General features: G+C 37.0%; 1 protein-coding gene across 19 annotated transcripts in view; it reads left to right on the top strand.

The window, feature by feature from the left end:
* The window catches only part of PRP4K (pre-mRNA processing factor kinase PRP4K), a 43,460-nt gene extending 21,509 nt beyond the window's left edge, over positions 1–21,951 (top strand). The window contains exons 6-21 of one of the 19 annotated variants that reach the window (XR_011624108.1): positions 1,130–1,340; positions 4,508–4,581; positions 5,948–6,038; positions 6,671–6,818; positions 8,555–8,692; positions 9,592–9,745; positions 13,159–13,273; positions 13,868–14,019; positions 15,683–15,769; positions 17,371–17,644; positions 17,974–18,106; positions 18,618–18,663; positions 19,179–19,265; positions 19,523–19,595; positions 20,035–20,080; positions 21,772–21,951. Coding sequence is in view for 1 of the 19 variants with exons in the window: in XM_011750799.2 (XP_011749101.2) it covers positions 1,130–1,340; positions 4,508–4,581; positions 5,948–6,038; positions 6,671–6,818; positions 8,555–8,692; positions 9,592–9,745; positions 13,159–13,273; positions 13,868–14,019; positions 15,683–15,769; positions 17,371–17,574 (1,374 nt within the window). In the remaining 18 variants the exon portion in view is untranslated. Of the gene's footprint in view, positions 1–1,129; positions 1,341–4,507; positions 4,582–5,947; positions 6,039–6,670; positions 6,819–8,554; positions 8,693–9,591; positions 9,746–13,158; positions 13,274–13,867; positions 14,020–15,682; positions 15,770–17,370 lie in introns of all 19 variants that reach the window. The other 18 variants (XR_011624109.1, XR_011624110.1, XR_011624107.1 and 15 more) reach the window with 18 other exon arrangements.
* Positions 21,952–24,914: the final 2,963 nt, after the last annotated feature.

The raw sequence follows: 24,914 nt of genomic DNA, 5'->3' as shown, positions 1-24,914 counted from the left end.
AAAATTATCTTTGTGAGATTTGAAAAAATGATCATTTTTTTAGTTACTATAACTGAGATGGTTGCTCTGTTGGTTATACATAGAATTCTGGTTGTTTATACATATAATTCTGATATAAACCTCTTCTGTAATACATAAGAATTTGAGGTTTGCTTTCTTTTTAAGTTAATGAAGACGTATGAGTGTAGAATAAACTGGAGGAATTTTATTTAACAAAAAATTATGCATGTTACTATGAATGAAGTAAATATTTTAATATCTAGTAATGGCAAGTTTTATAATGTGAATGTGGTAGTATAAATGAAACATTTGAAAAATAATTTTAAGACTAGAGCCAGATGATGAAGAAGATTGGGTGGGGAAAGAATGTTGTACAAAGATCTTGATATAGTCATTTAATTATAAGGTTTGCTGACTTGGAAGTTTGTCAGCTCTTCCTCAGAAGAGAAAAGGAGAAAACAGCTGTGGCAGCTTACCTAAACATACATAGCAAACCGTAAATCAGGTAATAGTATGCCACGTTGGAGTGAAGGACAGAACTTGCATTACCAGAAAGGAAGTAGGGCAAAACTAATTCCAGAGGAAGCTTACTTTTCTGGGACACTGGTAAAATTGTAGTTAATAAACTGATATCCCTGAAGATGTGGATGAATCTTTTTTTGTTCTTGCTCAGGTCCACAACCCCTTACCTCCAACCCTTGGGGCCATATGTGCTTCAGAACTCAGACATTTTGAGTTTTAGAAAGGTGTTATGGTGCATCTATTTTGTGCCATCAGTGGGGTCTGCAGTGGACCCCATAATCAAACACATTAGTATTTCTACAGTGAGGCATCCTATAATAGTCACACTGGGGAGAAAATAAGACAGTAAATGTTATCTCATCTGATAAGGTGAAGTGTTGCCACCTGATGAATGTATACCAAAGAAAAACTTTTTCAGATTTTTGTGAATTTAGAAATTACATAAGGGATTGTGGATTTGATTGAACCCCAAGATATAAATACTTTTTGGTTTGTTACATTATTTGATACATTCTCTTAACTTTTCACTGCAGCAACTCTTAGCAATGAATGTATTTGGATAGCATCCGATTTTATGAAAGTATTATTTTCTGTATTGTTATTACAGAAATATAAATACCTTGCTGAAGATAGCAATATGTCTGTGCCATCTGAACCAAGCAGCCCCCAGAGCAGTACGAGAACACGATCACCATCTCCAGATGACATTCTGGAGCGAGTAGCTGCTGATGTTAAAGAGTATGAACGGGAAAATGTTGATACATTTGAGGCCTCAGTGAAAGCCAAGCATAATCTAATGACAGTTGAACAGAATAATGGTGAGTGAGATAGAGTTTTGTCCTGGCAATGCTTTTCTCTGAATTTTTAGCTCTGTAACTTTATAATAAGGGACCTTATTTGGGGTGGGATTGGGAAAAGTAAAAGGAATTAGACATGTTGCTTCTGCTAAATATTGCAGTAATATAATATTAAATATGTCCTTACAAATGTTCTCTATAAATGTGTTTTTATTAGTTCACATATCCTGAATAGTATACTGAACTCCCGCATGTTCATTACCTTTTGTTTTGCTTGCTGTTTTAAAGTAAATCCAATTATGATTTTATTCCCTCGTAAGTACTTGTCTGTATCTCTATCAGTTAAGAACATTAATGTTTAAAAACATTAAATAAAAGAAGTTTCCACTTTTTGGTTACCCCAAAAGATAGTTTGTACAGGAAAGACAGGGTAAATACATGTTTATTATTTACTTTATTTACCAGTTTTTAGAATAGAGTTGGTGCCCTAGCAACCTCCAGCAATATCTAATGAGATATCGACTGTTGTGTTAGGTGTTCATTGTTTGGTGTCATTATGTGCTTGATCTGTTTCTTTTTTCTTTTTTTTTTTTTTTTTTTTGAGACGGAGTCTCGCTCTGCTGCCCAGGCTGGAGTGCAGTGGCCGGATCTCAGCTCACTGCAAGCTCCGCCTCCCGGGTTTACGCCATTCTCCTGCCTCAGCCTCCCGAATAGCTGGGACTACAGGCGCCCGCCACGTCGCCCGGCTAGTTTTTTGTATTTTTTTAGTAGAGACGGGGTTTCACCGTGTTAGCCAGGATGGTCTCGATCTCCCGACCTCATGATCCGCCCGTCTCGGCCTCCCAAAGTGCTGGGATTACAGGCTTGAGCCACCGTGCCCGGCCCTGCTTGATCTGTTTCTATCTGGTGCTGTTATTTTTTTCTTTCTGAAGCTGAGATTGGTCTAACTGGATTGGGGAAAGGAGCCCTTTTTCAGTTGATTTCTCACGTCCTTTTGGCCTAGTCCTTTAGTATTGAATATAGCTTTCTTACTTTGTAGAACAGGGACCAGCAAGCTTTTTGTCTAAGAGGTTAGGTAGTAAATAGTTGAGCCTTTAGTAGGTATATTGGCCTTTTCCTCTATAGTTCCATATAGTGAACTTGTTGGGGGGCAGAACCTGCCACAGATAGTACATTGATGAATGGGCATAGCTGTGTTCCCGAAAAAACTTTGAAACTGAAATTTGAATTTCATCTAATTTTCACTTGCCACAAAGTATTCTCTTCCCCCCCCCGAACACTTACAAATGTAAAAATAGGCCATACAGAAAGAAGCAGCCGGCTGGATTTCGCCCACAGTCTGTATATAGTTGACCGACTCCCGTTCTAGCAAGATGCCACAGGTTTATCTTGTGCATGTCTTGCCCAGAGCAGAATCCGCTATTTCTCCAAGTATCCCTGGTTCCTTTTAATAGGAAATGCCATTTAGACATCACAGGACACTTACTAGTGTCTGTTATTTCTGGGCCTTTTCACTGGACAAAGTTAGGAAGTAGATACTCTTTTGGAAAGGAGGAGTTTACACAGATACTGCCGATTTAAAATTGAGATTACAGGGGCTTATTAATTTAAGATTTTATATTTCTGTCTTTATTACAGTGAAAAATTTAGTTCTTAACATGATTACTGATAGGTTATCTTGAAACATAAGACATCAGTATGATTATTGTTACTAAATGTACTAACAGTGGCTTAAAATTTCAGTGGTTCTTTTTGTTTTTAGAATACATTCTAAGGTGTATAGGCACAATTTTCTGTCTTTTAAAATCATTTGAAATCTCTGTATGGTATGCCACAAATTTGACAGGTTTAGGTTTATTGTCATTTGCTTTTGATTTTTAGGAGTCATCTTTTTTTTCTTGATAACACGTTTGTCTTTCATTATTGCATGTATGTGTGTATGTTGTATTCTTCCTACACACACAAAACCAAACTACACATACTTAGATCAGTATGCTTTTCCTCACTCCTTTTTATAGGCTATGCCATAGTTTATTCAGTCAGACTTCTAATGATATTTGAATTGTGTCCAGTTTTTGGCTATTCATTGGGTACTGATTATTATGGCATTGTGCATTAAGTCATTCTTTAATTCTTGGCCACTGTGTTTTAGGATAGTTCCCTAGAAGTGGGATTGCTGGGTCAGAAGAGGGAGTAAATATATAATTTTGCTATATATTACCAAATTTCAGTCTTTTATAAGGGTTATACCATTTTGTCATCTTTCTGAGTGCTTGTTTATCCAGAGCCTTGTTAACAGAGTGTTGTTGTACTTTTGGATGTTTAGCTACTAGTATCAGAGGTCAGAAAATGATACCTCATTGTAGTTTTAATTTGCATTTTCCTTAATGTAAGTGGTAATGAGCATGCGTTCATATGGTTAAAGCTACTGGATTTTTTTTTCTAGAAACTCCTTTTATTTTTTAGCCAAGTTTTGTATGGGATTGTTGGACTTTTTAAGGGAGAGATACATAGAGATTTAGATCTATAGTGGAAATATTAACCTCTTGGGATTTAAGGTGCAAATGAATAACGTTTTTTAAAGGTGAGCTTTTATTTTAATATAAAGTCATTGCTTAGCTATAAGCTTATTCATTTAAACTAAGAATAGAGAAAGTTAACATTAGGTCTTTCGACTTTTTTTTGAGCCAGAGTCTAATTCTGTCACCCAGGCTGGAGTGCAGTGGTGCAATCTCAGCTCACCGCAACCTCCTTCTCCCGAGTTCAAGCAATTCCCCTGCTTCAGCCTCCCAAGTAGCTGGGATTACAGGCACCTGCCACCATGCCTAACTAATTTTTGTATTTTTAGTAGAGATGGGGTTTCGCCTTGTTGGCCAGGCTGGTCTCAAACTCCTGGCCTCACGTGTTCCACCCACCTCGGCCTCCCAAAGTGCTGGGATTACAGGCGTGAGCTGCCATGCCCAGCCAGTCTTTCAACTTTCTGAAATGCACTCTGTTCCTAAAAAGTGAATACCTCTATGTATCTTAAATGTTAATAAAGTGATTCTAAATTGAATACTATTGGGAAACTGATGTGCAAGAGGGCAAAAAAGTTTGAATTACTATTAATGACTTTCCATTCATTTATTTTATTTTGTGTTTTAAATCGTCTCTTCACTTTTCAAACATTAATGCTGATTTCCTTTAAGGTTCATCTCAGAAGAAGTTGTTGGCACCTGATATGTTTACAGAATCTGATGATATGTTTGCTGCGTATTTTGATGTAAGTAATTTTAAATCAACTGTTAAACAGAAAAAAATACAATAAATATATGGGTGTGTACATACATACAGAGAAAGAAGGATAAAAGAAATAAATATTTTGAGCAGTGTGGGTGAAAGGTGTCTGAAAACTCTACTAGTTTTGCATCTTAAAATCTAAAATTAATGTCAAATTTTAAGACAGGTATGGCAGAACAATTTGAGAGCTTTATAAAAGTCAAACACCAAATGATAAACATGTAGTTATTTGTACAGTATTATGTATTTAAATACATACACATACATATGGTAGTTAGGTGACACAAGGAGATACCAATATTTTCTAGGTCTATTAGAATAGACTCTACTTTGGGGCCTCTATATTGTATTAACAGGTAATTGAGAACTTAAAGATTTGGAGTTTAATAGAATTTATTGAAGAATTGGAAATGTTACATGGAGTAGATTAAGAAATTTTGGTGACTTTGCCATTTTTTTCTTAAATTTTTATCGATGCATTATGTTGGGAAAGTCTTAAACTATAAACATGGTCAAACTTGGGGACATTTTCAATATAATTTTCAAAGGACCTGAGAAATAAGAGGCCTTTATAAGAGGGGGTAGAGAAGATAAACATAACAGGGGAAATAAAAATGTGGTAAGATAATCATGTATGTGTATGTATATACACACACACACACACAGAGCAACAGGAGCACCAACATATAGATGAATTAGGAGAGAATGAAATGAGTATTGACCCAATTTTGGTGTCAGTACTCATTGCTTGGTTGATATTGGAGGATCTTCTGGGCATCATGGAGAGTAAGGTGCAGTAAAGAATCATCAGAAGTACCACATACTCTTATTTTTCAATTTTCCACATAGTGTCAACTAGTGCAGCCAGTGACTTAACATTTCATGCATGTATGGGAAGAACACAAATGATATAACAGCTATAGAAAATTGTATCTGGTTTTGAGTTTTCTTTTTTTTCTCTTTTGTTTTGAGATAGGGTCTCATTCTGTCCCAGACTAAAGTGCAGAGTACAGTAATTAGTGAGATCATGGCTCACTGCAGCCTTGAATTCCTGTGCTCAAGTGATCTTCCTGTCTCAGCCTACCAAGTAGCTGGGACTACAAACACAAGCCACTACACCGGGCCTTTTTTTTTTTTTTTTTTTTTCCCTGAGTGTTATTTTGAATCAAGATACTTTGGTCTCATGTTTCAGCTATGTTGGATTTACATAAGTGATAGTAAGAGTTTATTTAATTTGGAGTAAAATGCTTTTATTAAATTATATCTGGTGTTACCCTTTTGTGTTTAAAAGAAGTGCTTTAAATGTCTGACAAGTGGGTAAACTGTTCACGTTGCCTCTTTAATTTCAGAGTGCTCGTCTTCGGGCCGCTGGCATTGGAAAAGATTTCAAAGAGAATCCCAACCTCAGAGATAACTGGACCGATGCAGAAGGCTATTATCGTAAGTTCACATTTTATATTAACTTTAGAGTTCATTGTAACACCTTGCAAAAAAGCATGCTGCTTGATGCAATCACAGATTATTGGAGAACTCTGAAAAATCACATCACAGTGCCATCCTTAAAAAGTGTAGCACATGCAACAGCTGCATGAACTGATGTGTATTCTGTAAGCAGCCCAGAGGCATCACAAATGGAGGTGAGGTAAAGTCTTGATGTACAACCTAAATCTATTCAAAGTTATTTTCAGCCATGAGATAGTCTTCCATAAGGAAGGGGTACGTCACTTACTTGTCTTGATCTGAAACGAAGAAAAACAACAAACAGAAAACTTTGGATGCCAGTCTTGCAGTATTTGTCATGCAGGACTACAATTAGAAAAACTTACTCAGTGTTAAAATTGTCAGCAGTTGATAGGACAACAGAAACTCTTCTAGTGATCTGAAGTGGGCGTGCAGCTTCTAACCACACTCTGATAGAGTGATCAGTGGAGGCATGGCTTTGATTCTTCCTTGTGTCTAGGAAACCAAATAGTAGAGATTTAACACAATTTTAAAGTGATTGCACTGTGTTTCCTCCTTTCTGATTCTATTTATTATAGTCAGAATTCTAATTTTTTAATTTCCTTTTTTAGGTGTGAACATAGGTGAAGTCCTAGATAAACGTTACAATGTGTATGGCTACACTGGGCAAGGTGTATTCAGTAATGTTGTACGAGCCAGAGATAATGCAAGAGCCAACCAAGAAGTGGCTGTAAAGATCATCAGAAACAATGAGCTCATGTAAGTTCAGAAGACGTGGGAGGAAACCTTTAACAGTACAGATATTACAGATGAACATGTTTTCAAACTATTTTTTTAAAGTGATACATGATACAATGTGTAAAACAAGTATTGCAATTATAAAGTAATGGAAACAGTTTTTTTTGACTGGATTTTAAAATTATAGCCATATGTTATATGTACTAGAACAATAGACTGATTATTTTTAATTCATTTCAGTGCATTGTAGTACCTACTATACGCACTGATAACAACTTAAACTCATTCTATTACCTGTCTTATGCCATCCTTTGCTTTATTTTAAGACGAGTAGAGAAATGAAAAGATCATACTGATTAGCTGTCACTAAGGTGACTTGCAAAAAAGTGAAAATTTATCCGAGTGATGAGAATCTGTCTTTTTTTAATTTGTTCCTGTTTTCCTCCAATAGAATAGTTAATTGCCATACCTGTATGTTTTAATTCCACACACTGAGCTGGTATTAAAATGAACTTAATGTTTTTGAAATGTTAGAAATAAGTGTTAAGTTTAGGTTGCCCTAGGCTTAGAAAGGGCCTTGTTTTGATGGGAAGCCCCAACTTGTATATTTAGCCCCTCACCATAAAATGTAGCTTGTTGACAAATTGTAACAAGAATTTCCTCAGATAACCAAGTGTTAAAATTTGATAAGGCGTCCATTACTACGTTCTGTTTTGGTTTGTTTTTTTGCTTTTTTTTTTTTTTTTTGAGACGGGGTTTTGCTCTGTCACCCAGGCTGGAGTGCAGTGCCATGATCTCGGCTCACTGCAACCTCTGCCTCCTGGGTTCAAGGAATTTTCCTTAATCAGCCTCCTGAGTAGCTGGGATTACAGGTACCTGCCACCATGCCCAGCTAATTTTTATATTTTCAGTAGAGACAGGGTTTCGCCACAGTGGCCAGGCTGGTCTTGAGTTCCTGACCTCAAGTGATCCACCTGCCTCGGCCTCCCAAAGTGCTGAGATCACAGGTATGAGCCTCTGCACCCGGCCGATTACTGCATTCTTAAAGGAACCAAGACTAGTGTGCAGTGTGGTTTCATTTTTGTTAAAAATAATGTCAAGATGTGGGTTATTTTTTTATTTATTTATTTTTTTGAGATGGAGTTTTGCTCTTGTTGCCCAGGCTGGCGTGCAATGGTGCGATCTCAGCTCAACTGCAAACCCTCCATCTCCCAGATTCAAGTACTTCTCCTGCCTCAGCCTCCCAAGTACCTGGGATTATAGGCGCCCGCCACCACCCTTGGCTAATTTTTGTGTTTTTAGTAGAGACAGGGTTTCACCATGTTGACCAGGCTGATCTTGAATTCCTGACCTCAAGTGATCCACCCGCCTCCGCCTCCCAAAGTGCTGGGATTACAGGCATGAGCCACTGCGCCTGGCCTGTTTTGAGATAAAATATACAATATTGATATTCCTTCAGGCAAAATCAAAATTTTAAAAAAATCAAAATAAAGATGGGTTTGTTCCTCAATGTTTCTGTTTTTTGCATTGATTATTTTGGAAATTAACTATGATAATGATAGTTGACTAAATACAAAGTATTATGTGAATGATATATAGAGACATCATTTCTCAGTAGATTTATTAGTACTTAAAAATACACAGACTCCTCCCACACATCACCTGATCATCAGACTGGGACTAGCAAATATATTATGTAGTGCTCCTAAATTCTATATATATTCAATTTTAACCCTTTTTTTTTTTTTTTTTTTAAGGCAAAAGACTGGTTTAAAAGAACTAGAATTCTTGAAAAAACTTAATGATGCTGATCCTGATGACAAATTTCATTGTCTGCGACTCTTCAGGCACTTCTATCACAAACAGCATCTTTGTCTCGTATTCGAGCCTCTAAGGTACAATGTCAAAACCTATACATTACATTGAAAATTTAACTTCTTCATCTTTACCATCTCATTTTGGATAAATGCTGTGACAGATTTTCTGGGTATTTGATTTATTTTATCCACACAGCTCTGGTTTTATTGTTTAACTTTTGGTTAACAGCTGGTCTTTGTTGTTGTTGTTGAGACAGTCTCACTCCGTTGCTCAGCCTGCAGTACAGTGGTGCAGTCTCGGCTCACTGCAACCTCCGCCTCCCGAGTTCAAGTGATTCTCGTGCCTCAGCCACCCAAATAGCTGGGATTACAGGTGCACACCACTACACCCGGCTAATTTTTGTATTTTTAGTACAGACAGGGTTTCACCATCTTGGCCCGGCTGGTCTTGAACTCCTGACCTCAATTGATCTGCCCACCTTGCCCTCCCAGAGTGTTGGTGTTACAGATGTGAGCCATCGTAATCCCAGCTAGTCTTGTGAATCATGAATCTACAAACGTTAGTTGATTATACTGTACACCAGGCACTACTCTCATGGAGCCCATAGGTCAACAGAGAGAGTCTCTTAAAATGAAATATTTCAAGGAATTTTTATCTTCAACAGTATGGCTTTGTTGTGTTTTCAAATGTGAATCTATTCTGAAATCGAAATGGGAGTTTTACCTTGCCTATCTTTCTTCCTACTTATTTAGAAAATTGAATTTATTGGGAAACTGTGTTATATACATACAATTTGATACGCTCTCTTTTCAGTATAAAATAATTTATCAAATGTGGGGACGGTTCTTAGGTATTTTTATTGTTTGTATTCTGCACTTGATTGTACTTTACGCTTGCAAATGTTTTTGCCTTTTTATATTTCCATTTTGCATTTTAACTCCTATTTTGTTTTTTGTGTTTTATTTTCTCCTAAAAGTATGAACTTACGAGAGGTGTTAAAAAAATATGGTAAAGATGTTGGTCTTCATATTAAAGCTGTAAGATCCTATAGTCAGCAGTTGTTCCTGGCATTGAAACTCCTTAAAAGATGCAACATCCTACATGCAGATATCAAGCCAGACAATATCCTGGTAAGTCAAACAGTCAAGCTGCACTGTGCATCTTATACATATCTTAATAGCAATATGATTATTATGAGAAATGACAGAAGCATAGTTCAGTATATTAATCACCTATTTCAAGTGACTAATAATTTTTATCTTTCTTGGAAATCGGACAGTGAAATTTTATTGACAAGTATGAAGAAAAAGGAAATGTGCAGTTGTCCGTTTTTTTCTCTTTTGATTGATGGATTTAAAGGATGCACCAATCCTGGAATTCTTTAATGTAGTAATAATGAGTTTCTTCTGTTATCTTAAAAAAATGCTGCACATGTTGCTGTTTTGAAATAAAGAGTGTTCCTGCTCTTCTGTTTGCTAATTTTATAGCTCCCTAAGCTGTGGCTCCTGGGGGCCCAAACACAATAAAGCTCAGTTGTGGTTAGGTATTCTATTTAAAGGCATCGCTTTTGAAGTTTATTTTATTTTTAAACTTTTAAGTTCAGGGTTACGTGTGCAGGCTTGTTACACAGGTAAACTTGTGTCATGGAGGGTTTGTAGCCATTTTTCCTGATTCTCCCACCTCTCACCCTCCAGCCTCTGACGGACCCCAGTGTGTATCGTTCCCCTGTGTGTCCGTGTGTTCTCACCTTTTGCAATCTTCATCCTCTTCCACTAATGACCTCTGGTGGTGATGTGCAGATTTCACAATGTATATGTTTTTGAAATTTTGAAATACATACATATTATAGTGATGGGATTAATGTACACACACACACTCCTCCCCTCCCCGGCCCCATTACTTCACCCTCTTTTGTGGCCTTCAGTTTGGGTCGTGTTCACAAATTGGAGAATTCCAGCTTATCTTCTGGTAAAATTCTGCATTTCATTTTTTTAAAATGGGTTCTTTTTATCAACTCTCCTACAGTTGATGCCTAGGAGAGATCCTGAAGACTAATAGGGTGTTCTTTATTGGGAACTGTTGGAGCTATAACAAAATAAATACTTTTCATTTTTTCTTTTGTTTTGTTTTGAGGCAAGGTCTTGTTCTGACACCCAGGCTAGAGTGCAGTGATGCCATAGTGGCTCACTGTAACCTCGAACTCCTAGGCCCAAGCAGGTCTCCTGCCTCAGCCTCCCCAGTAGCTGGGACTGCCCACAGGCATATGCTACTACGACTGCCTAATTTAAAAAAATTTTTTTAGAGATGAGTTCTTGCTGTATTGTCCTGGCTGGTCTCAAACCCCTGGGCTCAAGCAGTCCTCCTGCTGCAGCCTCCCAAAGTGCTGGGATTATAGGTGTGAGCTACCATACTTGGCCAAAATAAATTCTTTAAAAAATGGTGATCTCATTGAAGTTTAAGGACTTTTTATCAATAACTAAGCTCTTCAATTCATATTTCTCTTTTTCTTTTTTCTTAATATCTTAAAATATTTCCTTCCAGACAGCCACATTAGTAGTGAGGTGCATTCCATTTTTATATTTGGTCTGAATTATTATTGTATTGTATATCTAATGTAACTTGGAGTTAAGGGAGCTGAGTAATTACATTGAAATGGTAAGTGCATTAAAAATGAATTGTAAATTTGTGTGGCCAATTTCATAGTTGATTTTTACCTCAATTTTTTTTTTCTTTTTTTATGAGACGGAATCTCACTCTGTCACCAGGCTGGAGTGCAGTGGCGCGATCTTGGCTCACTGCAACCTCCGACTCCCTGGTTCAAGCGATTCTCATGCCTCAGCCTCCCGAGTAGCTGGGATTACAGGCAGATGCCACCACGCCCAGCTAGTTTTTGTATTTTAGTAGAGACAGTTTCACCATGTTGGCCGGGATGGTCTTGATTTCCTTAACCTCGTGATCTGCCCGCCTTGGCCTCCCAAAGTGCCAGGATTACAAGCGTGAGCCACCATGCCTGGCCGATTTTTCGTTTTTTAATTGTGAAATACATGGTTCATGTCAAAGAATATACAAAACATGTACAATTTAAAAGGTCATTTACAGTGAGCATCTTTGTAACCATTGTGGAGGTTAAAGAATAACACATTTGCCAGTGTCATAGAAGAAGCTCTTGTTTTTAAAAGCTAATGCTAAACTAGTATAGGTTTTCACATACATTTAAGAAATGTTTTCCCTTCTTCCTGGGGAAGGGAAAAATAGACCTCAGTGACGGAGCTGATTTTTGTTAATGGAAGTCCAAAGCCTTTAGCTCGTGATTTCAGGCATCAGTGTGGTTTTTAAGTACCACATTCCTCATGGCAGGAGTAGAAGTTGTGTAGCAAACTGAAGTGCATATGAGTATGGATACCCTGCTGTTATTTAAGGCATTTTAGCCAGCCCAAGAGTTCCACTGATAAGATTCTAATTTTAAAATGTTTCTTAAGTTTTCTGTGGGTATTGAAACTGCTTAAGTAGCTGAATTCAACTTATACTTTAAAAAGTTTTAAAAGAACTTTTCTATTTTAAGTTGCTTTTCTGATTCCCAAGACGAAAAGAATGGTAATCAATGTGGGAGTTAAAAATAATCATTTCTGTTCCTATTAATAGCTTAACTCTGGGTATCATTTATAATAGTCCAATCTCCCCACAGAGACTGCCTAAGGCTAAAGTGTTATGCTGCTTTGGGGTGGGAGCAGTAGGCCAAGTTCAAGTCCCAACTCGGAATTTGTGTGTGTCTCTTTTGAAGGGGGGAAGGGACTCTGGAATATGAATTATCTTCACTTGTTAATCCTGAACATGCTTCTGACTCATGAGTGGCAGCAGTCATGGGAGCAACTCCAGCCTTTCTCAGCAGATGTCACTATTACTGTGTATGTTGAAGTATTTACAAAGGAAAAAAGAAACAAATGACTAATATAGAGTTCGTGTTTATCAGTTTTGCCAGATGTATTTAACATTTTCTTGACTAATACCTTCTTTATATTTAAGGGCTAATATTTTTTAGACTTGAAGTGATTGCTAAATTTGGGATGATATAGCAGCTTCGGATGAAGAATGTTTTGTTTTTGTCCAAGTTTAATTTGAATCACCCTTCTGCTTTCATTGCCATCGTAATTCTCTGGCAACTGAAAGTTAACTTAAATATGAGTCCTTAGTAATAAAACTTTATTCAGGTATTCAGGGTCTTTTTAGAAGATGCTTTGCTTCATAAAATTAGCTTTTTCTCTCAGTACCCCACCCTTTTAAAAATGCAGTTGTTAAAATTAATGTACTTTGTGGTATCCATGTCCTCACTGAAAAACAGTTTCTACTCATTGTAATGAATATTTGATACATATTAACTTTTCATAGGAAATTGAATTAAAAATAAATAGAAAAGGAACTTTTAAATGAGTGTCTTTGTTGTCAGTATTGGAATTAATATAACTTTTCAAAGCCAATAATTTTTATTTATTTGTATTAATTATTCCTGGCTTGAATTAAATTCCGTTGAAAAAATGTTTTGCAGGTTAATGAATCAAAAACTATTTTAAAGCTTTGCGATTTTGGGTCGGCTTCACATGTTGCGGATAATGACATAACACCTTATCTTGTCAGTAGATTTTATCGTGCTCCTGAAATCAGTAAGTTTCTTAATGTTCTTTGACCTGGGCCATCATATGTGGTGGAAACCGCATACTTAATGTCTAAGCACTGTTTTCCATCACACTTCAGCAGCTGCACGAGTTCATTCCTGAGGAAGGGAACCGTAGCAAGTTCATCCTCCTCAGGTGGAATGAAGGTAGTTGTGACAGGAGTCTTGATCATGTCGGGAAAGAGTAGCAAAACAGTTGTGGAAAATCCTCGACTTTAGAAGACTGCTCTTGATTATTCAAGGTCTGATTATCACATTTATGGATTGTATGGGACCTTTGTTTTTTCCTGTTGCCTTGGTTGAGGCTGATTAGCACCTCCACCAAAGGTGAAATGAGAAAAGAGAAGAAATACATATTTTCTTTTGCCCTTTAAGTTCCTCCCCCACACCTCCATTTTTTAAGGTTTTTAAGTTTGAGTCTCTTAAGAATTAGTGGGAAAGAACACAAAACTAATTGTCAAACTAAGGCATTAAGATTGTGATTATAGTCCAAGCTAAGGTAGCCCCTCATTAGTGGAAATAAAAATTAATAGCAGTCAGTTTTCCTTGTCTTCATATATTAAAACTTTGATTTTGTTTTCAGTTATAGGTAAAAGCTATGACTATGGCATAGATATGTGGTCTGTAGGTTGCACCTTATACGAACTCTATACTGGAAAAATTTTATTTCCTGGCAAAACCAATAACCATATGCTGAAGCTTGCGATGGATCTCAAAGGAAAGATGCCAAATAAGGTAAGACATTAGCATGAGCTTCTTTAAGGTCTTAGTTTCTTATAAACTGACAGACTGCTGATACTTGCTCACCACTGGTGAAATATAAAACAACAATTTCAGAAAGGTGGGTAGATGGCTATCATGATTTCTTAGGGTCTTTCCCTTTTCTGGTGTTTCAGTTAGTGGTTCTAATCAGCCGAGAGCTAAGGATAAGAGAACTTTTTCAATGATGGACAGAGAGCAGCAATATTTTGGGAATGCACCTTTATTGGTAAAAGTTTCAAAATCTTTGGAAGATAGAATGGAAAAAGATGTAGATCGAGTTAGGTTAAATATAAGAAAGTGCTTAGTGGTCAGAGAATGAATAGGTGAATATTAGATAACTTTAAGAGGAACTTGATGTTAATTAATTAATTAAAGATTGGAGGTTATTTGAGAAAGGTACCAAGAAAATTTATTTAATATCTTTCTAACTCACCCTTGATACTTCAGCTATAATACTAGTTTCTGTTTAACATGAAGCAAGAATTTAAGCATCTATTAAAGTGTCTGAGGGCCATAACTTAGCTTTTTATTTTATTATTATTTTTGGGTTTTTTGGAGAAGGAGTCTTGCTCTGTTACTCAGGCTGGAGTGCAGTGGGGTGATCCTGGCGCACTGCAGGCTCCGCCTCCCGGGTTCACACTATTCTCCTGCCTCAGCCTCCCGAGTAGCTGGGACTACAGGCACCCACCACCACACCCGGCTAATTTTTTGTATTTTTGGTAGAGATAGGGTTTCACAGTGTTAGCCAGGATGGTCTCGATCTCCTGACCTTGTGATCCGCCTGCCTCAGCCTCCCAAAGTGTATATAGGCCACCGCACCCTGCCATAACTTAGCTTTTTAAGATTTCAGCCTATTTGCTGAATTTCTAAAAGATTTACACGTTTTTCGTAAAGGTCAGAAGCCTGTATCGCTTTTATTTTTTATTTTTTTTTATTTTTGAGACTGGATCTTGCTCTGTGTCCCAGACTGGAGTACAGTTATAGCTCACTGCAGCCTCGAACCAAACCCCTGGGCTCAAGCAATTCTCCTGCCTCAGTCTCCAGTGTAGCTGGGACTACAGGCATGTGCCACCACACGCAGCTAATTTATTTAATAATTTTTTTGTGGAGGTGGAGTTCTGCTGTGTTGACCAGGCTGATTTTTACATATTGTCCAAATTCTATTATGTTGGACTTTTTTTAGAATAAGTTACATAAAAATGAGCTATGTTGGTATTAATTGTAATGAAGTCTGACCTGTATCATATTAGGGCTGTTGGAACGTAATTTATAAAGTGGCATTAGGTTACCTAACTGCCAAGGAGAAAAAAACCTTAGTTCTGTAATATTTTTAGGAACAAATAATTTAAAGTCTTTGTTGACTCTCCAATTTTAAATAGTGAAAGCACAATTTGATGTTATAATTGTTTTAAGTCGCTGCCTGGACAAATATAATTTCATGTTATTAAGTGGTTTTAGGTAGACCATTTGTATTTGCTTTTCCAAAGATTTTAATGAATTCCTGGGATCAAGGGAATCTGAGATCAAACAAACCTACAGAGACTAAATACTTATTTGACTTATTGTATTTTAAATTGTTAGTAGGCCAGACTGTTTCATAATAGTTCAAAACCCAAGTTTTTGTTTTGTTTTGTAGATGATTCGAAAAGGTGTGTTCAAAGATCAGCATTTTGATCAAAATCTCAACTTCATGTACATAGAAGTTGATAAAGTAACAGAGAGGGTAAGTGTTTTAAATGCAGCATTCAGTAGTTATTTTATTGTTAATTAATTGAGTACTAAATCATACTAGGAGCTGGTGAATTTAAAAAAAAAAAAACAAAACACACAAAAGTAAATATTTCCTTTTTGCTGTTGACCAATTCCTAAATAAAACACATTAGGCCATGGAAAAGATGAAGGGATTTTAAAATGTTTTTCTAGCATAATGAATTTGTTTTTATTTTAGGTCATATTTAGGCCCTCGTCACATCTTCTTTGGATTACTTTCTTGGTCTGGCTTCCCATCCAGCTTTCTTACTGCTGCTGAAGTGATGTTTCTGAAAACAAATCTGATCATGTTCCTGTCCCTGCCTAAAAACCTTTGTTGGCTCCCTGTTACCTTTGAAATAATAAAATTTAAGTTCCTCAGAATGACAAATCCAACTTCCTTCGGTTTTGAAACCTCTCTTCAGTGGACTCAGAACCCCCACCCTTCCACATTTGGCCAGAAGGCATGCTGGTTCAGACCTTCCTGCCTTTGCTAACAGACCTCCCTGAGCTTAGTCATTTCCTGTGCTGCCTCACCCCCAACCCCCTAAAAAATTTATCTTCAAGCCTCAGCTGAAATACACATTCTGTATGAGCCTTTCGAAAACTCCCAGATTGAAGTAATGATTTCCTTTTTTTGTCCCATTATTATGTATGTCCCTGTCTTTGCTGGAGCTCTTAATAACACTTCATGGTATCAACTTATTCGCATGTCTGTCACTTACCACTTCAGGGTAGGGAAAGTACAATGCAAACAGCAAATGCTTATTGTTAATTTTCATTGCTAACTTTTGAGTTGACCTTTTTTTTTTTTTTTTTTTTTTTTTGAGACTGAGTCTTGCTCTCTGTCATCCAGGCTGGAGTGCAGTGGCATGATCTTGCCTCACGGCAACCTCTGCCTCCCGGGTTCAAGCAATTCTCATGCCTCAGCCTCCTGAGTAGCTGGAATTACAGTTGTGTGCCACTATGCCTGGCTAATTTTTGTATTTTTAGTAGAGGCAGGTTTTGCCATGTTGCCCAGGCGGTCTCGAATTCCTGGGTTCAAGTGATCCCCCTACCTTGGGCTTCCAAAGTGCTGGGATTGCGTGAACCACCACACCCGGCCCAGAGTTGACGTCAACTTTTTAATTTTTTTGGTTACCTTTTAAAAAGATGTAGAGCATAGAGGAAACCACAGCAAAGTTTTAAATGAATAGACGATGATGATACACAGTCATGCATCGCATAACCACAGCATACACTCACACACACCTAGGTACGTAGTATGGCCTTTTGCTTCCAGACCTGAACCGTAAGTTGGTGGACTGAATACTATAGGCACTTTCATAAGTGGTAAGTGTATGTGTGTATCTAAACATAGAAAAAGGAGAGCAAAAATATGGTATTCCAATCTAAGGGACCACTGTCACATATGCAGTCTGTCATTGTCCAAAATGTTGTTATGCACTATGTATATATTTTTTAATATATGTATATTTTTAATATTTTTTATAGACTGACCCCAAAACAATCTGATTTAAGTTATATATGCTTAGTAACTTATTTAGAGATACGCATTTTAAAAATTATTTTTAGGAGAAAGTTACTGTTATGAGCACCATTAATCCAACTAAGGACCTGTTGGCTGACTTGATTGGGTGCCAGAGACTTCCTGAAGACCAACGTAAGAAAGTACACCAGCTAAAGGACTTGTTGGACCAGATTCTGATGTTGGACCCAGCTAAACGAATTAGCATCAACCAGGCCCTACAGCATGCCTTCATCCAGGAAAAAATTTAAACAAGATGAAGAAACTCCAAGGGTTTGAGTAAATACAAAGACTGAAGAAATTTCACAGCAGTTTATTAATGTATATAAACTTATAAATATTTCTCCAGCAAATTTGAGGAAGCATGATATATTTGAATTAACACCAAGGGTGATATTTCTTTTAGAAATGTTAGTTAATCTGTTTTGTGTCTTACGTGAAATTTCACTGTAGAACTGTTTTAAATTGCCAAGACTGCACAAAATTACAGTGCTAATGTATATGGTTGCAGTTCACATAAAGACAAAAGCATCTGTTATAAAATGAGTAGTAATATTGGGTGGTTGATTTGTTTTTAGCAGACTTGGCTTCATTTTGGTCTTGAGATAAAATGGCCAGCATAAATGCTGTTTATATTCACGTTTTCCTAGGTGTGTGTGTGCAGGCCACAGCAGCATGCCCTTGGTGTAGTCAGTGCCGAAAGGGGTCTGTTCCTTCTTGAGCCTGCCTGCAGGGATGGTCTCCTTTTAAAGCAGGTTGTGTGCAGCATTCAGTACACTGAAGGTAAGCTAAACCATCAACATCTCTGGTGTTTTAAGATGTTATTTTATTGGAACAACTGACAAATGAGGGATGTTAGCTTTGTGGCAGAATTCCCTGCATGTGTGATAACTGATCTTGTTTTATTTTTTGGCATTGCAACTGTGGCATAGTTACAATTTCTGTTTGTTCATCACATTTAAAATTGGAAGAGAACGCGCTTGATGGATAGAGCGCCTTCAGTGTACTGTTTCTTATTAACTTTACTTTTTTAAAATCAACTTGCTATAGACTTTATATACATTTTGTTAAATATAGTTCCTAGTGACATAGAAACAATGCGTAGTTTTCATTTACTAATTACAGATGTTGAGGCCTAATTCTGAAAGTCCTCATATTTAAAGGCTAGATAGACAACGTAATGAAATTTTTAACTATTTGTATGTCATTTTGAAAGTGTACTGCTTTATGGTAAAAGTGTTTTTCATTTGTTCATTGTTTTCATTATTTGTGATCATGTTGTCTTTCAATACAGGCATAAACCTTCCACTCTTGAACAAAGCAGCTGCTTTTTAAAAGCGGTAATTGCTTCTTTACCTTTTATTTCTTTTGTAAATGAAACTTTTCTTTAAGAATGTGACTTTAAAGTGTTGTCTATTGCATAAAACAGTTGACACTCACTTATTGTAAAGTGAAGATTGTTCTACTGCATGTGAAGTGGACCATGCAGATTTCTGTATGTTCTCAGTATGCATCACTAGATAATAAAGTCTTTTGTGAACAAGGCATTTGTAGCCATTTTTAAAAGTTTTTGTCTTCAGTGCTGGTAAGTCAGGTAAACCATAAATAGTTATTAAAAGCAACCTTTTGTTTTTTTCCTGAAAGTTTTTAATTGAAAGTATTATTAGTTAAAGATGTAAACCTAGCCAAAATTATCAGTTTATTAATAATTAGGATCCTAATTATTTCAAAAAATCCTACAAATATTGTCAGCTTTCAGTGTAGTGAGATTATTCCTGTAGGTTATGGGGTATAATTCAGGATTTAACTAATGTTTCTGCTATTTTCTCACTTTTCCTTTTGATGGTGCGGAAAGAGAAAAAGGAAAACGGGGCACAGGCCATTCAACGCCTTCTCCAAGGGGTCTGATTTGCTGAGACACCAGCTTCACCTTCTTAACAAGGTTATTTCTGACAGCATGTGTAGATAAACATTTAGCAACAATTTAAGACAAAATCGTGTAAATCAACTTGGTTTTGCAACACAAAGGAATTTGTATTATTAACATGGTAGAAGAGAATTTTTCAGAAATATATGTAATCTTTTCTGTTTGGGGGGTAAAATTATTGCTTGTCTCCCTGAGGAATATGGAAAATAATCAGATTTTAGGGGTATAAATAATATTTTTAAATTGTAAATGGGATTTTTTTATTCACCCAGGCACCTAATTACAACAAGCATGCACATTTTGGTGCATTCAAGAATGGAAAATCAGAATAGCAGCATTCTTCTGGTGGGTTTTGCTCCATTTAAAGACATGAAATGAACTACAGCCAGGAAGGTGATAGATGATATAATAAGCCACCTCTGAACCTACACCCCGTCTCTTCACGGTTTAGACTTACTAAAATAAATGCAAGGTGATTTTCATCTTCAGGTAGAGTGAAGCCTTTTAAATAAGGCGTCACAGGTGCAGCTATTCTACCTTAATGAAACGGGTAGTGATTTTCCCACCATTATTTATTTTGGTGATAATATGCTGCATATTCAAGTCTTTTGTAGTTATTTTCACCCAAAGTAGTTGACAATTTGATGCTTCTGGTGATGTTTATGGCTTCATTTTATATAATTTTTTAAGTAAGTTCCACTAGAAACAGTTCATCTTATACCTTCAAAACTATTACCTGTTCTTTAAAAACGAAGTTGCTTGTTACTTGTTCTTTGTGTTTTAGGTGCAGCTCAGTGGAAGATGATGACAACCAGAAGACATGAGCTAAGGTTTCTGTCCTATAAAAGATTTATTAAAAAACAATCCTTCATTTAGTTTTTGTCTAATTTTTTAGTTTTCAGCATTATGATTTGGGTTTTATTGGTGTTTGGTATTTAGAATAGTAGTGCTATTGTGGTGTTCATCTGTAAAGTGCTTGTTTTATCATACTTCCTGCCTCTCCCCCTCCCCCAGTTTCTTCTTCCCTAAAATAAAAATAGTGGTCAACTTTAGTAATGTAAAAGGCTCTTGGATGCTGAGATTCCACATTAACACATGGTTGTCAAAATTGGATCTTAAGGATCTTAGAAAAACAGCAACCACCAGAATAGCATATATCTAAAAGTAGTCTTCAGCTTTAGGCAGATGCAAAAGAATAGAAACTGGAATATTAAGAATACTGTTCAACTCCTTTAGTATCTATTCCCCAACTTACCCTTTAGGAACCTCATTATTAACCAGTGTTCCAGTCTTAAAATAGACAAAATACTCAGAGCCATTGGTTTTATTTATTTTTTTTTTAAGAGAAATGAAGATGATACTGTGGGTTTTTTATGGCCCAGTGTAGCATATCTAGACTACCTATTTGAAAGGAACCCTATAAACTGTCTTATGTTCGTATACATGATTTTCTTACACTCTGTAATTTGGCTGAGGTGCAATTTGGAACTTTGCAAGACCTACTAGATTGAATTTCTTTAGTGAATGCTCCTTAATAAATTTGCATTCATCTTTTAGAGTAGCTGTATAGTTTTCAAATGCTATCTGCCATAAAGTTTTTGCCATATTATACTTTATGGCAAACATGGTATCAAGTGATTGTCAGACTTGAGGACTCATAAAAGTCTTAGGTATGGACTACTATTCAAAGATGCTACAGTTTTTTCTAGGGTTGGGAGAATAGTTGAGATCTAGAAAGCATAGACATTTTTTACACTCTGGATAGACTTTATTCTTGAAGGTCATCAGAAATGAGGTTGGAATTTCGAGGTTTTGAGCAGGGGGAGCATCTTATATTCACCCTTAAATTGTTATTAATGCATCCCGTTTTCTTCATTCCCCAATAGCTATCTCATTTCACTGTCTCAAAATTTTGTTTTAAAATAATAGAAATGTTTTGCCATTATTAAGTACCACTTTATTCCTAACAAAAATAAGTACTCAGGACTTTTTTTCAATATGAAATATTTATGTAATGTTTTATGGTATGTGGTAGAGGAAGTGAAATGTAATGTTCTCAGTTTTGTTCCATATTTGCATTCCTTTTATGCTTTACCTGTATTTTATCATTTGTAAGCAGAACTCTAGCTATATGGATAGAAATGAAATCTCTGAGATGAAACAAAGGAATCACACATGATAAAATTTAGGCAAATTAGTTAAGAAATGGCCCTTTTGAATGTTGAAGATAGGAAAGCAGCCATATATTCAAATGTAATTTTCCTCCTTTAGTTATAATGACATCTTTTCCAATTGGGCTTCATAAATGTGTTTCTTTCTTAATAGTATCCTATTTCCAGCATATATTCAACATGAATTTTATCATTCTCCTCCTAATGGAATGTCTTCCTTATAGAAATGTTCATGACAAATTCATTTGTTTTTTACATGTCAATAATGTATGCTAAATTAAAATGTTTTCCAGTTATTCTGATAGATGTCATTATGGCATCCTTAATTTTTCTTCTCCTTCTGTATATAGGGGAAGGGACTGTTCTGAAGAACCTTTCCATTTAGTGATCAAGATATGGAAGCTGATTTCTGAAAATGCTCAGTGTATATTCTAATTATTTGTGGTACCATTTGAACTGTAACTTGCATTTTAGCAGTGCATGTTTCTAATTGACTTACTGGGAAACTGAATAAAATATGCCTCTTATCATATTGTCTCCTGGTTTTTTTCTTTGCTTGAGTTCAGATTTTCCTCACAAACATCAAAACATTTTCAGAGCATTAGGTGCAGTGTACACCAAAGGGTGTGTTATATTCATGTTCCTGTTACATACATTTCTGCTTTGGTTTTCCTAGTAATGGAAACATAGATAAGTAATGAGCCAACTCCCTTTTTTATAACGATAAACAAATTGGTTCATTGCCCATATGATAGCTTGACAAATCTTGGGCTCTTATCCTCCGTCTACCTACTCTTTATTTTCTTCTTTGAAGGAACTGTTTTCGGCTTTTCAAAATAGTGAGTAAAATAAGACAGTGTAGTTTGTGAATCTTAGTGCATGCAAAGCAGGATTGGAGGAAGGCAGTCAGAATGACCTTGTAGAATGCACTCACCCACCCACCCTGTCGGAGCTAACCATCACAGAATGGCAGGTAGAAGCTAGTCTGGTTGAATCCGGGCTAAGAAATGGTCAGATGGCACTGGCTCTGGATAGTCTTCATGTAAAGGCCCCAGTTATAATTTTCCTGGACTGCATAACCATCTAAAGTGGCTATGAGGTTATCATATCTGATATATTTTAGGGAAAATAGTGTGCAGGATGTATTGGTTGAGGACCTTTCACACATACTTTCTTTTTTTCTTTTTTTTTTTGAGATGGAGTCTGTTGCCCAGGCTGGACTGCAGTAGCATGATTTCGGCGCACTGCAACTTCCGCCTCTTGGCTTCAAGTGATCTCCTGCCTCAGCCTCCCAAATAGCTGGGATTACAGGTGCCTGCCCCCACGCCCCGTTAATTTTTGTATTTTTAGTAGAGACAGGGTTTCACCATGTCGGCCAGGCTGGTCTTGAACTCCTGACCTCAGGTGATCCACCTGCCTCAGCCTCCCAAAGTGCTGGGATTACAGGCGTGAGCCACCACACTCGGCCACACATACTTTAATTAGAAAGATTCAACCTCATGAAGATCCTGTGAGCTGAGAACCATCAATGACTGGAGAGCTAAACATGGGAATTTATGAGCAAACCAAGTCTAAGTTTTCCTGAACAGAATTTACATGTGTGTTATAAACTGCCAAATGTTTTCTTCTTCAAAGATAATAGTGGACGTTGACTTCCACCAAGTATGAAAAATAGCCAAATATTTTGTATTCATGTCTCCAGTTTTGTCCACTACATACGTGGACAAGTGGGTCCAACTTCACCTGTTGGAACCAGGTATTTTTCCCCCGTCAGTCTACAGAATAAAGGAGATGATACATCTCTAATCCCTACAAAACTTGCACTTCTGGTCCCAGTCCCATCTCCATGCCCATTCCCACTGCTAGTCTCACTGGAAGGGTTTGTATCTGTTGCACCATACCATTTCCGTGTGCCTTGCCACATGCCTTGCAAGAAACAGGACGTTGTTAGGAATTACCGTTCCTGCACCTAACTAATGCTAAGGACGTCCCTTCTCATGATGGTCTGCCCTCCTGTGTCATTCTTTCTTCCCTAATTATTTTGTGAATACTTGTATATGCCAGGCACTTTCGCTGCTAGTCGTTTAACCCTCACATGATTATTACATGAGATACCCACTTTACACATAAGAAAAATGAAGCGAGAGAGGTTAAGGAAACTGCTGAAGGTGTTAGAGGTGTTCAGTGGCAAGAGTCGGTTTGAATTTAGACAGCCTGGAGACAGAGCTAGTGCTGGTAACCACTATGTCATGCATGACAATTGGTAGTCAAGTACTACCTGCCAGGATACAGTAGCCAGCAAAACAGGCATGTCCTTTCTGAAGGTTTTACAAATACAAATTACATCATGACCCTCGGGGTGAGGGGAAGAATCCAGGTTGCTAAGGAAAGTAGAAATGAGAATGGAAACAGCGGGCTTGTCGAAAAGGTTCAGTATACAAGTTAGAAGGAATTGTAAGAATTAAAGATGGTTTGTGGGAAACGGGTCATTGAGAGTTGGAATTTAGTGAAAATGTAAGTCTACTTTGGCATATACTTTTATGAGAGGGATATTATACCACTTTGGATTAATGAGACTGATTGGGATACATACAGGTAAAATTTCATTATGCAATTGTTTGTTTTCTATTGCTGTGCTATTTGATTCTAGAAAATTCTTTGAAATTAAACTAAAAACTAAGCATGCTCTCTGTGACCCCTGCCTCTAAGAAAACTTTGAGCCTTAAGCTACTAAAGCTGGAAAAGCTACAGTTGTTCTCTTCAGCATTTATTTGAATGATCCATTAATTCACTCATCCCTAACTCAAATATTCCATCTCATTTGGAGGGATGATACCCAAAGATTTAGTGGCTGTCTTTGTATGTGGGGTTATGGGGGGAGAGGCCTTTTTTTTTTGCCTTTTTTTTTTTTTTCTTAGACGGAGTCTTGTTCTGTCGCCCAGGCGGTGGCTGTGGGCGATGTCTGCTCACTGCAACCTCCACCTCCCAGGTTCAAGCAATTCTGTCTCAGCCTCCCAAGTAGCTGGGATGACAGGTACCTGCCACCACGCCTGGCTAATTTTTGTATTTTTAGTAGAGACAGGGTTTCACCATCTTGGCCAGGCTGGTCTTGAACTCCTGACCTCATGATCCACCCACCTCAGCCTCCCAAAGTGCTGGGATTACAGGTGTGAGCTGCCGTGCCCAGCTGCCTTTTACTTTTCATTTGGTACCTTTGGGTAATGGTTGAAGTTTTAATCGTGTATTTTTTAAAGTTTTAGAAAAATTAATTTTAATTCACCAACCATCCACTTAAAACCCAAACACAGTATATCCCCAAATATCTGAACCCCTGATTTATGTATGTTACATCAATCCTTTCATCACATCTTTCAAAGTATGATCCAAGAACCACCTGCATTAAAATCACCTAGAATGTTTGTTTATAGTGTGTGTCCATGGGTCCCACTTCCAAAGACTGTGTTTCAGAGGGCCTGCAATAGAAGCTAGGACT

This window comes from Macaca nemestrina, chromosome 5 (assembly GCF_043159975.1).
Source record: "Macaca nemestrina isolate mMacNem1 chromosome 5, mMacNem.hap1, whole genome shotgun sequence".
NCBI classification, from domain to species: Eukaryota; Metazoa; Chordata; class Mammalia; order Primates; family Cercopithecidae; genus Macaca; species Macaca nemestrina.
This window is presented reverse-complemented; position numbering and strand designations above follow the sequence as displayed.